The sequence below is a fragment of the Stegostoma tigrinum genome, chromosome 36 (assembly GCF_030684315.1).
Source record: "Stegostoma tigrinum isolate sSteTig4 chromosome 36, sSteTig4.hap1, whole genome shotgun sequence".
Taxonomy (NCBI): domain Eukaryota; kingdom Metazoa; phylum Chordata; class Chondrichthyes; order Orectolobiformes; family Stegostomatidae; genus Stegostoma; species Stegostoma tigrinum.
Genome location: NC_081389.1, coordinates 22,325,271 through 22,338,474, shown reverse-complemented (window position 1 = coordinate 22,338,474; position 13,204 = coordinate 22,325,271). Strand labels below are relative to the sequence as shown.

Below are 13,204 nucleotides of genomic sequence, written 5' to 3'. Positions count from 1 at the left end.
ACATTAACCTGTTTAATTATTTGCTATACCTGCATACTAGTCTTTTATGAATTGTGCGTTAGAACACCCAGATCACTGCGCTTTGTAGTCCTGCAGTTGTTATCCAAATAAGTAATGCTGTGCTTTTTTTTATTCTTGCCTATGTGAATATTTTATACGCTAACTGCCAATTTTTTCCACTTTATACTCTATATCTGCCAAATTTTTGCTCACTCTCTTATCCTAAGTATATGTATCAGTTTGCTTCCTTGTTAATGTTCTTTTTTTATTCACTCGTGGGACATAAGACCATAAGACCATAAGACATAGGAGTGGAAGTAAGGCCATTCGGCCCATCAAGTCCACTCCACCATTTAAATCATGGCTGATGGGCATTTCAACACCACTTCCCTGCACTCTCCCCGTAGCCCTTGATTCCTTTTGAGATCAAGAATTTGTCGATCTCTGCCTTGAAGGCATCCAACGTCCCGGCCTCCACTGCACTCTGCGGCAATGAATTCCACAAGCCCACCACTCTCTGGCTGAAGAAATGTTGTCTCATTTCAGTTTTAAATTTACCCCCTCTAATTTTAAGGCTGTGCCCACAGGTCCTAGTCTCCCCGCCTAACAGAAACAACTTCCTAGTGTCCACCCCTTCTAAACCATACATTATCTTGTCCACCTATCTTGGTATCATCGGCAAATTTCGCCAGAATGCCCCCAGTCCCTTCATCCAGATCATTAATGTATAAGGTGAACAGCTGTGGCCCCCACACTGAACCGTGCGGGACACCACTCGTCACCGGTTGCCATTCCGAGAAAGAGCCTTTTATCCCAACTCGCTGCCTTCTGTCAGACAGCCAATCCTCAATCCAAGCCAGTAGCTCACCTCGAACACCATGGGCCCTCACTTTGCTCAGCAGCCTCCCGTGACGCACTGTATCAAAGGCCTTTTGGAAGTCTAGATAGATAACATCTACTGGGTTTCCCTGGTCTAACACACTTGTTACCTCTTCAAAGGGGCATTGCTGGCTAGGCCAGCCTTTATTATACACCCCTAGTTACCCTTCAGAAGATGGTGGTAAGCCAGCTTCTTGAATCGCTGCAGTTCATGTGCTGTGGGTAGATTTGTAATGCCCTTGAGGAGGGAAATCTATGATTCTACCCAGCAACACTGAAGGAATGGTGATATATTTCCAAGTTAGGATGGTGAGAGACTTTGTGGGGAACTTGCAAGATGTGGTGCTCCTATGTATCTAGTGCCCTTGTCCTTCTAGATGGAAGTAGTGAATTTCTTCAACATACTTTGCTACTTACCTTTCTGTCATGTGCAAATCTAGCTATCATACTTCCTCTCCCCTCATCTAATTCTTTGATATAAATTATAAAAAGCCAAGGCCCCAGCACAGACTCCTGCAGGACTCCAATTATCATATCTGCCAGTTATTCCATCTACCAGACTTTTTCTCACTCTGTTTTCTGACAACCAGCCAATCTTCTATCCATGAAACGATTAATTTTAACACCTTTTTGCATGACAAACATCAAGTCAAGTTAATTGGTCAATGGTTTCCTGTTTTATTTTCTGTCTGTTCTTGGGAAGGAGTTGCATTTGCTACTTTCAATCTGATGCAATCTTTCCAAAAGTATAGTGAAATTTGGAAAATTAATACCAGTGCATCTACTACATCTTTAGCCTTTTCTTTTAAGCCTCTCAGATGAGGATTTCCCAGCCTGTAGTTCTATCGGTTTGTTTAGTATTGCTCCCCTAGTGAATGTATTTTCGTCAAGTTTCTCTCTCCTTTCCACCTCCTGATTAAAAGAACATTTTTTTTAGATTTTCTAGGGCGAAGACAGAGGCAAAATATTTACTTATTGCCCACCATTAAATCCCACTGAGATGTGGGCATCACTCCCAAAGCAAGCATTTGTGATTCCACAATTTGATGGCTTTCTTAGCCATTTCAGAGGTTTGTTAAAAAATCGGTCACATTGCTGTGGTTATGAAATTAGACATTGGTCAGACAGGGTAAAGATAGCAGATATTTTTCCGGAAACAGCATTAGTAATGTTTTTAAAAATATAACTGATGAACATCGACAGATCAATTTGAATCCCAGAATTATTATGTAATTTACGACTTAATGACTGAGTGGGGATTCAATTTTGTGCCCCCCAGAGCATTAACTTGGATCTCTGGATCAGTGACCCTCTCATTTTATTCCTGGCTGCATGGGCCTCTGAGGTCCACGTGCAGCACTGACCTTTGGAACTGGAAGTTATGACTGGCATACTGATGCTGATGGCTATATGTGGAATCTTGGAGTGAATGTGCATCCTTAGAGGGAACATTGCTCTGTCTTACTAATCCATTGAAATTACCACTGCAGCGTTGTCTTTCCATTGAAGAGCTGCCACCAAGTCTGGTACTATAGGCTCACTTCCTACTGTCCTATATCTTCAGTCTTTTTGTCTCTTCTGAATATGCTGAAACACATACGCCCCTTCTCCCCAGACAAGTTACTGCATTCAAACTTTTATCCTGTTCTTCTAAGCACCTCATTCTTGCAGTCATTCTTGTTGGTTCTTTACCCCCTTGCCTTTTCCTTTTAGAGCAATGCTACTATACTCGCACAGAATATTCATAGTTATCGGACTGGTCTAAGCACCTTAACATGATCCCAGTAAAATTGGATTGTTCTGCACCTATGTTACTCATGCTTTGGCATGAAAATGGTTTTCGACATATGATGAGTGTCATTCAGCTTGCCTAATGTAGCTTTAATGTTGTTTCACAGCCTTTCCTCATAGATGGCTTCAAATTTGACCTCCGTGTCTACGTCTTGGTTACGTCCTGCGATCCCTTTCGAATCTATATTTACAATGAGGGTCTGGCAAGGTTTGCAACCAGCAAGTACAGTGAACCCTCAAATAGTAACTTGGTAATGTTCCTTCCCCTGTTATCATAAGATTGTTGTTATTGTGTCTGAGTATACTGATATCATTTCTGTCATCTGCAGCTTCTGGATATACCATGGAGCCTTTTCACAGCAAGCTAAAATAGTTGTGAGAACAATAGAAACAAAAACAGAAATTACTGGAGAAACGCCGCAGGTCAGGCAGCATCTGTGGCGAGAAAGCAGAGTCAATGTTTTGGGTCCAGTCACCCTTCTTCAGAACTGAAGAACAGAACTGAAGTTTTGAGGACCCAAAAAGTTAACTTTGGTTTCTGTCCACAGACGCTGCCAGACCTGCTGAGATTTTCCAGCAGTTTTTGTTTTTGTTTCAGATTTCCAGCATCTGCAATTCATTATCTTTTGTTTCTGAGAAAGATGGACTTGCACTTATATGGCACCTTTCATGACTTCAAGATGTACCAAAGTGCTTTGCAGTCTGTTAAATATCTTTGAAGTGTAGTCACTTTACAATGTAGGAATGCACAATAAGCTCCAACCGAAAGCTGTGCAGTGTTTGGTTTTTGATGTTGGCTGAGAAATAGTAATTAGCCCAGGACATTGCTTCTTTGCTTTGAAATAGTGGCATGTAATCTTTTATACCCACCTGAAAGATGGTGCATCAGACAGTGCAACATTCCTTCAGTTCTGCACTGGATTATGTGCGCATCTTGCTAGACTGAGGCTCAAAGTCACAATTTTCTGACTGAGACTCGGCTGTCATCATGGTAGGGGAAGCCTGTTCTTTTATTTTTCTCATCCCTTTTCTCTCAACCCATTTTAAATCTGCTGACTCTCGTTGGGTAATGTCCCACAAATGCTGGCCACCCACTTCCACTGCCTCACTCACTGCTCATCCTCCATTTGTCAGTAATGACTAAAATGCAGGAACTAAGCTGTGGACCACATGGAATAACAACTTTGGAATTCCATTCCGCGTGATCCTGGGAGTTGACAAAAGGCCTGACAGAGGCCAATAAAATAGTTCCTCCATCTGAGGTCATCTAACTCAAAACCAATCAGCAGCCAAACTTGATACCTCATCATTTTGATTGGCTCAGGACTACGTGGTAGTGCATATACCCACTGAAGGTGTCTAAAATAAATTACTGTAGTAATCTTAGTGATAGATTCCATTTATTTCCTTGCCTCTGCAGAGCAAGTAGTAAGTCCTGACCACATGACAGCTAAGTACTTGCAGGGGAATGAAAATGTTTAGGTTTAGTGGTGATAGGGGAGTGATTTACATTAAACTGTCAAGTTTGCCGCTTCTGGGGATAACCAATGGACCCTCATGAGCTAATATAGCTCAGATTTGACTCATTTATGTATTAAGACTGATATTATCTCTATACAATAGTTGCCTTTAAGGCATGCATCCCTGAATTAAATGGTGGCAGTGTCGTAATTTAACTAACCTGGTAAATCCAGAGGCCCGGGCTCACGCTCCGGGGACGTAGGTTCAAATCCCACCATAACAGCCAGTGAAACTTAAATTCAATTAATAAATCTGTAATATAAAGTTAGTCTCTGAAGTCATGACCATAACTATTATTTATTGTTGTAAAGACCTATCTGGTTTACTTATGTCCTTTTAGCGAAGGAAATCTGCTATCTTTATGGAGTTTAGCCTACATGTAATGTGGTTGACTCTTCTCTCCAAAATGGTCTAGCAAGCCATTCAGTTCAGTGTTTATTAGGGATGGGCATCCAATGCTGGCCTTGAAAGGTATAAAACAAAACCACTTGCACACACATAGTCCCTTTGATGTAATGAACTGTCCCAAGAGGCTTCATTAGAACATTATCAGTCAAAATCTAACATACAGATCTATAGGGTATTAGAACAGATATTCAAACACTTTGAGAAAGAGGTAATTTATTTTTTAAGGAGAATCTTAAAGCAGAAGAGAGGCAGAAGGTTTGGGTAAGGAAATTCCAGACCTTAGGACCCAGACAGCCAGAAGGCATGGCCACCAATGGTAAAAGGATGAGAAGTGGGGATGTGCAAAGGACCATAATTGGGGAATAAGGAGGTCTTGGAGAGTTGTAGTCCTGGTGAAAGTACACAGTTGTGGGGTGGGAGGGTGGGTAGGTGAGACTGTGTAGGAGCTTACATCACCCATGTCCCAAACCATTGAAGTCTTTTATTTGTTGATGACAGGATGACATCTGCATGCACTTGACAAACTATGCCATCAACAAGCACAGCAAGAACTTTGTCAGAGATGGGGACGGGAGCAGCAAAAGGTACATTTTAACAGGTTGGAAGGAAGAACCTAGCAGTAAACCTACAATCTTTTGTCACATGCAGCAAATATTTCAAAAAGGTTCTAGAAATGTTGTCAGTAGAAATTAAGATCAATAAATGTGGATCTGGAAAAGCACCGCTAGTCGGACAGCATTCAAGGAGCAGGAAGGTCAAAGTTCCGGCTCGAAATGTTAACTTGCCTGCTCCTCGAATGCTGTCTGACCGGCTGTGCTTTTCCAGCTCCACATTTATTGAGTCCTTGTCATGATGATGGGTTAAGGTAGTGCTTGACCACTCCGATTCTGCAATTTAGAAAAAGAAATTTCATCTATTTCTTTTTTGAATCCATACATTTTGACCCAGTGAATGATCTTTGATCTTTGAATCCACCATCCCTTCAGGCAGCGTATTCCATTTCATAACAACTTGCAGCCTAACAAAAAAAATTTCATGCTGCTTCTGGTTCTTTTGCCAATTTCCTTAGTGGTTTGTGATTCTCATGCCACTGACTTTACTTGCTTCTCATTTACACTGTCAAAGACCTTAATGATTTTGAATACCTCTCATAAATTCTTCCTTTAGCTGTCTCCACTCTCTGACGGACATCCGTAGTTCCTCTTGTCTCTCTATGTCATTCACTGGTTTGAAACTTATGGGCCCAAGCATCATTTCACAACTGGCAGGTTTATAACAACCCTTGGTACTTAAATTCAAAGCCTTTTCAATCTGACAGGAGCTCTACTTCTGTCATAAATCTGGTGCCATAGTCATTATTTTCTGCTAGCATATTCAGTAACCAAAGCCGGTTGTGCTAGTCAGGCAGTGTTCCCATTTCAACGATGCCAGTCAGTGAAGCCCTGACATTTTCAACTGGCTTTCATTGACAGATAGGAATTGCTCCTTGTTCAATTGTAACATCTTGAAAATATTCAATAGATACAGATGTTGCAATGTCGATTAGTCCATTGTATCAGGATAGAAGTTAAAATTGAACATCTGCTAAGGCACAACATTAGTCCCTCTCTACTGACACCCTCATATACTTAACCCAGTCCCTCTCCACAGACACCCTCATCAGCTTCATGCCAGTCCCTCTCCACAGACACCCTCATTGGCTTAATGCCAGTTCCCGCTTCACCGACACCCTCATCCACTTAATGGAACTTGTCCTTACCCTCGACAGCTTTTTGTTTAACTCCTCCCACTTCCTACAAACTAAAGGAGTGGCTATGGGCATCTGCATGGGTCCAAGCTATGTCTCCCTCTTCATAGGATACACGGAATAGTCCCTCTTCCACTGCTACACTGGCACCATCTCTCACCTCTTCCTCCGCTACATTGATGACTGCCTTGGGCTCTCACGAGGAGCTTAGACATTCATCAACTTTACTAACACCATTCACCCCAACCTCAAGTTCACCTGGACCATCTTCAACACCTTTCTTCCCCTTCCTGGACCTCTCTGTCTCCATCTCCGGTAAACGTCTCTGCTCTAAAATCTACTTCAAACCCACTGACCCCCATGGCAATCTTCACCCACCCTTCTGCAAGAATATGATCTCTTACCCCCAATTTCTCTGCCTCCACCACATTTGCTCCCAAGATGGAGCATTCCACTCCCAGACGTCCCAGATGTCCTCCTACATCAAGGACTGCAGCATCCCCCCTCTATTGATTCATAATGCCCTCAACTGCATCTCTTTCATTTCTCACACTCTGCCCTCAAAACCACACCCCAACAAAAATAAGGACAGAGTTCCCCTGGATCCTAACATACCACCCTAACAACCTCTGCATCCAGTGCAGCATCCTCCACCACTTCTGCCCTCTGCAATCCAATCCCACCACTAAAGAGATATTTCCCTCCCCACCCATATCTGCCTTTCATAGGGACCACTTACTCCTCAGCTCCCTCATCCACTCCACACTCCTCATCAACCCCACTACACCCGATACCTTACCCTGCAACCACATGAGGTGCGACACCTGCTCCTACAACTCACCCTGTCACTTCCATCTGAGGTCCAAGACAATCTTTCCGAATCTGACAGGGGTTCACCTGTACATCCTCCAACCTGGTCTACGGTATCTGTAGCTCCCGATGTGATCTCCTCTACATCAGTGAGACCAAGTGCAGACTTGTAGAGCATCTGTGCTCTGTATGCAATAATCAACAACACCTTCCAGTTGCCAACCATTTTAACTCTCCCTCCCACTCCCTTGCTGACAGGTCCATCCTGGACCTCCTCCAGTATACAGTGACGCCACACACAGACTGGAGGATCAACACCTTCTATTCCACCTTAGGAGCTTACAGCCTGATGGGCTCAGAATAGAATTTACCAGTTTCAAAATCTCCCCACCCCCTGGCCTCACCCCATGTCCAACCCTCCCTCTCATCCCTGCTCCCTTGACCTAATGTAACCTGTCCATCTTCATTCCTGTCCCACCCTTCCCACTGACCAATCCCCATCACCCCCTACCTGCATCCACTAATCACCATCCCACCTTCCTTCCCCCACCAGCCCCCATTTATTTCTAAGTTCCCTTGCCCCTCCCAATCTTGATGAAGGGTGTAAACCTGAAATGTCAACTTTCCTGCTCCTCTGTTGCTTCCTGATCTGCTGTGTTCCTCCAGCTCCACACTGTATTAGGTTCTTAGAGCTGTATTAGATTCTTCACTGTGCTAGATTCTTACCGGTATGACAACTCAAAAACTGATGTATTAATTGAAACCAATGAAGTGTCCATACATCTTTATGTTAGTCCATTTATCCTGTGTTGTGTGTTATGCAGAAAACTGTCCTCATTTAATAAATGGTTGGAGCAACGTGGACATGACATAACAAAGGTTTGGGCAGACATTGAAGATGTCATCATTAAGACTCTAGTTTCAGCCTATCCGATCCTAAAGCATAATTATCGGACTTGTTTCTCCAGTCGCCTCTTTGGAAGTGTCTGTTTTGAGATTTTAGGATTTGATATCCTAATGGATCGCAATTTGAAGCCATGGCTCTTGGAGGTGGGTGAAGCTTTCAACAAGGTGTTTTGGCATCAAAAGGCTAAGTACAGAGCATTGAGGAAATCATTATGAGAGAAAGAATTTGCCTTTGGAAAGCACTTAATCATACTCATAAGCTATCCCAAAGTAGTTTGTAAGCAGTTAATTGTTTATGAAATATGCTGCTGTTGTGATTTTTTTTTAAAAACACAAGTGAATTGTATGGGGCATGTAAAGAACAAATGACATGAGTCACCAGTTAATTTGCTTTGGGGATGTTGGGGAGACTCTCTGGACTTCTTCAAAAAGTGACAGGGATTTATTGGCATCCACTAGAACCAGCTTGTGGAACCTCAGCGAAATGTTTCATCTGAAGGCAAGCACCCCTGACAGTGCAGCATCCTTTATTACTGCACTGCAAGAACTACCTGGATTACATGCTGAAGTATCTGGGGTGAGATGACCACAACCTTTTGATTCTGAGATGACACTACCTGCCCAAAGGACAAGGCTGACATTTAAGGGATGCCTGATATTTGAGGGTAAGACAGAGTGTCTGAACTGTCATACAATGATAACAGGGTAGATGTTATCAAAGTAACCTAGACAGTTTACTACTGTGCACCCTTTAGGCCAAATACATTGCAGCTACAATGGGGAAGGCTGGGAAGACTATTGAACCTCGTGACATGTACAAAAGTACTTTGGCCTGAATGATATGTAGCCTCTTAAACGTTATTGCAGCTACACCTACCGAGACTGCTGACAGGTATTCCATCCCACTCCAGATTCCAGCCTTGTAAATTATGGGGGGTGTTTTGAAAGGGTTTGGGGTGAGCTCTTCTCCACAGAGTACCGAGCCTCTGATCTGCTGTTGTCGTGTAGTTCAGTTTCTGATTTTCATTCACAGTAAAAAAGTCACTGGATATTATTAGGAACAAGAACTATAATTAATTTATTTAATAATGTAAGAGCCATTGGGGCCAACTGTAGTTCTTCATTCACTATTTTTAATCAGATCAATTAAATTACTGAATGATAAGTATCCATCAAGTCTTGTTATATAGCTCCTTGACAAATCAGGCAGTCAATTTCTCCACAGTGCAAGATAAAGTTCACCTAACAAACAAGTGTTAGAAGATACTTACGGCTTTTTTAAAATAGTTTAATAATGAACAGATTGTGTCATAGCCTACATTTTGCTTCCAGGTGAACCATTCCCCCAGTTTCACTACAGATTCCAGGCTAGACCGAGAGGTGAAAGACAACTTGCTGTATGATACTATTTGTCTGATAAATCTTGGAGCAAGTGACAAACAAAAGGCAGCAGAAGAGGAGAGACGCAGAGTGCAGGAGCGCTTGTGGAACCGCCAGGCATCTCGCGAATTAAGGTAGACACTGTGAAGTCTAATGGTATGTTGTACAGTTTTGAACTTCCTTTGTCACATTTTTGGTGATCATGCTTTCAGCTGCCTAGGCTGTAAGCTCTGGAATTCCCCATTAAAACTCTCTATCTTTCCAGACATTATTCAAAACCTCCCTTTTTGACCTGGCTGCCATTGTTGTTGTTGAGAAGGGGTTGGTAGACTGTCTTCTTGAAACACTAGTACTTTGATAGAGCTAAGTGATTTGCGAGGCCACTTACAAGCCCAGTGAAGAGTCACCTGTGTTGGTGTGACTTTAGGTTGTACATCCCAATAACTAGTGATTGTATCAAATAGCGCATCCCTTTTAGTTGTTCACAGTAGGCAGATTACTGACTCAACCAATCTCTGGTTGCAAAACTGTGAATTTAGTGTCCAATATTAGCTGTGATTCCACAATTAAAATAATGCTTGTTAAACAATCCTGATTTGTCCTAAGAGCTACACTAACAGCCAGTTCAACATTGTCAGTTTACCTTGCTAGAAGCTACATTCATTCACATGCAGAACTTTCTCCTTTGGAAACAGAAATAACTGTCCGTGCATTGCATCTTTTTCAACCAAACTAAAATGGTGGATGTTAAATGCTCAAGGCAGTGCCTTGATGAGTCAAATACAACTTGCCATCAATCGGCACTCTCATCTTATGCAGAATAAATTGTTGTTCCCTTTGAAATCTGGCATGCTTGTGATTCTGTCCTGATGACTACAAGACAAAAATCTTCCATAGCACATCTGAGATAACCAGGTGTAGAGCTGGATGAACACAGCAGGCTAAGCAGCATCAGAGGAGCAGGAAGGCTGACCCTTCGGGCCTAGACCCTGCTTCAGGCATTCTTCTGAAGAAGGGTCTAGGCCCGAAGCATCCTGCTCCTCTGATACTGTTTGGCCTTCTGTGTTCATCCAGCTCTACACCTTGTTATGTCAGATTCTCCAGCATCTGCAGTTCCTACTATCTTTCTCCACAGGACATATCTCTTTTTTTCAGCGTTACTCAAGTTTTTTAATATCATGTGATTATTTACAATTTAAGTGGTAAACCTAAAATGGCTGAATAACCCTCTCTCAATTTTAAATCTGTTATATCCACAGGCGGGAGCAATATGAAAACCACCAGTTAGCCTGGCTTCAGCAGGTGGAAAAATATGAAAAGGAACATCTGGGAGGATTCCATCGGATTTACCCGAAGTCCGACTCTGAAAAATATGACAATTTTTTTAAACAAAGTGGATCACTCTTTCAAGAAACAATCGCTTCCAGAGCAAGGGAAGAATGTGCCAGGTATGGACTGTGCAAACTTGGTTGAAGAGACATTTATGACCTTGGAGAGGCCTCTTGATTGCTATTAAATGCATTGATTAATTGTCATGGTATAGACACTGATAGTATTTCCTGTCACATATTTAATTGTCCTGTCAATACATGCAAATACTCTATATTTGCTTTGGAAATATTCACACAGCATTGGCTGTGGACCTTCAATGATTGTTGGAAAGTAACACCTAAGTCTTTTGCCACTCAACAGCTCTGCCTAGCATCACTTCTATCCAAATTTATGACATTGCATCTAAGTGTTTTACAGAAATGGCTCAATTCCCTCATCATACCTAGATATTTATGCAAGATTAAAGTATATTGTTATTTAAAGAGGAAAATGCTTGGTGAGACTGCTTGACAGTCTGCTTTATGTAGATTCAATTTTTAGATGGTGTGACATATCCTGTGGTCTGGTTCCACTGGCATCAATTTCTTGCTGAGATCTTGTCTGTGGGAATTTTCCATCCATATGTACATATCAACAAGCTTTCCGATTATGAAAGCAGTGCCACTGAGGCCAGGCTGTCATTGCAGAATTGACACCATCGTGAAGGAGCAGTCAGGAGCTGCAAGCCTGACTCTCTTTTTCTCAACTCATAATCCAGAAACATGAAGGTCAATTGTAAGCCTTCACCTTTACTGGCTGTGATTAACTGGAAAAGTCTTTAATGGGTGGCTGATGTAATGATATCAGCTGATGATACTCTTGGATAAGTTGAATCCTAGAATGAAACCTAGTTTGATGGTCACTTTTTATTTGTTTCCTTAGTTGTGATGGTCAATCACTGGGACAGTCATAATGCTGCATGTTTTCTTTAACAGGACCGATGTCTATTGCACACAAGAAGAAATAATTACAATGAACAACGCTATCTAAATACATAAGACAATTAGAATAATCTCAAAACACAAACCAAAATCTGTTTCCTGACACTATCTGTTACAGAGAAATTACTCCCCTTATCTCAACTATTTGGGGTTCTAATTAACTGTCTTCCAGGCTCTTTCTTGTGGAATATGGGAGCAATTTGATGAGTCCCTTCCAAATGTACTAATGTGAAATCTTCACAAATCTTCTCAATAACCTGCAGATTTCTAATCAAATTTTTCTGGCTTGAAAGTTTCACAATAGCCCTTCTACTGATGTGCATTGTTTTCTGAACTGCCCTGAATCATTCTTCTGGAAGAGAAACTAAATTTGCTTCAAAACTCAACACTGGTGCCTTAGAAATGAACCGAACATCCTGCTTCATACTGAATTTAAAAGAAATTTGCACATGCTCAATTCTTCTGAATTATAAATTAAGTCGTCTATATTTACTGTACCTGTCATGAACACCATAGCATAAATATCTTTCCATTAACATCACACTCGCCTACTCTCTGATACATACTGGATTAGGTCACTGTTCTGGAATGAACTCTGCCCTTTATTTTAAAGAAAACTTTCCACAAAAGTAACCAACTCATGCATGCCACTATGTTGAAATTAATATACAAAAATGATATTAATATACAAAATTATACACCTTTCATCACACTGGGTAGTTGGAATGTGTGATGTGTAAGAGCTGCCATGTACATATTTGTGCCAGGTCTCTGTTGATTGACCGGTTTTTGGATACTTCGTCATCAGGCAGCAATTGGAGGAGATCCGGCTGAAAAATGAACCAAAGGAACAATTGGCAAAGGGGAAGAAGAAAGAAGCGAAGGACACCAGCCTGCAAGGAGAGTCAGGAGGCGAGCCACAAATGTTTGATCTACTCTCCAGAAAAATCCCTGGTGACTCAAGCTACAGGAAATTAAAAAAAGAGGTACTGTTGCCAATTCCCACCACTGCATATTTCACTCAGCTGATGTCCGCCAACTGCAGGAACCACACTGCAAGCATTTTAAATATCTGGGGTAGATTCTTGATGCCGTATAGTTGGATAAAAAGGATGGACATCCCCCTTCATGTTAATCACCATGTTTTAAGTTAACTAATCATTGAATTCAATCAAACAATTTGTAGAAATCAGCTTATTGAGGAATTTGTGATCCGTGTGCTAAATCTAATTATTTTTGTAGTTTAAATAGCTGAGACTATGCTTAAAGTCAAAAATGGTTTAGGAACAATATTTTCAGTTTTTCAGTTACAATTTCCAATAGGGTGCCACAGGCTGCAGTACTAGTTCCCTACATTTTGAGGTCTGAATTAACAAGTTGGACTGAAATATTATGGGCATGATAATGAAGCTTACTGATGACACAAAAATTGGTCTTCAGGCAGGTGGTG

The 13,204-nt window shown here is 41.6% G+C and overlaps 1 protein-coding gene across 4 annotated transcripts in view; it reads left to right on the top strand.

The window, feature by feature from the left end:
- Positions 1–13,204, top strand: part of LOC125446791 (tubulin polyglutamylase ttll6-like) — a 55,664-nt gene that overhangs the window by 19,437 nt on the left and 23,023 nt on the right. For all 4 annotated transcript variants that reach the window (XM_048520609.2, XM_048520607.2, XM_048520608.2 and 1 more), the window contains 6 exons: positions 2,778–2,921; positions 5,098–5,183; positions 7,981–8,206; positions 9,395–9,576; positions 10,702–10,890; positions 12,563–12,740. In XM_048520609.2, coding sequence (XP_048376566.2) covers positions 2,778–2,921; positions 5,098–5,183; positions 7,981–8,206; positions 9,395–9,576; positions 10,702–10,890; positions 12,563–12,740 — 1,005 coding nt within the window. The remainder of the gene's footprint in view (positions 1–2,777; positions 2,922–5,097; positions 5,184–7,980; positions 8,207–9,394; positions 9,577–10,701; positions 10,891–12,562; positions 12,741–13,204) is intronic.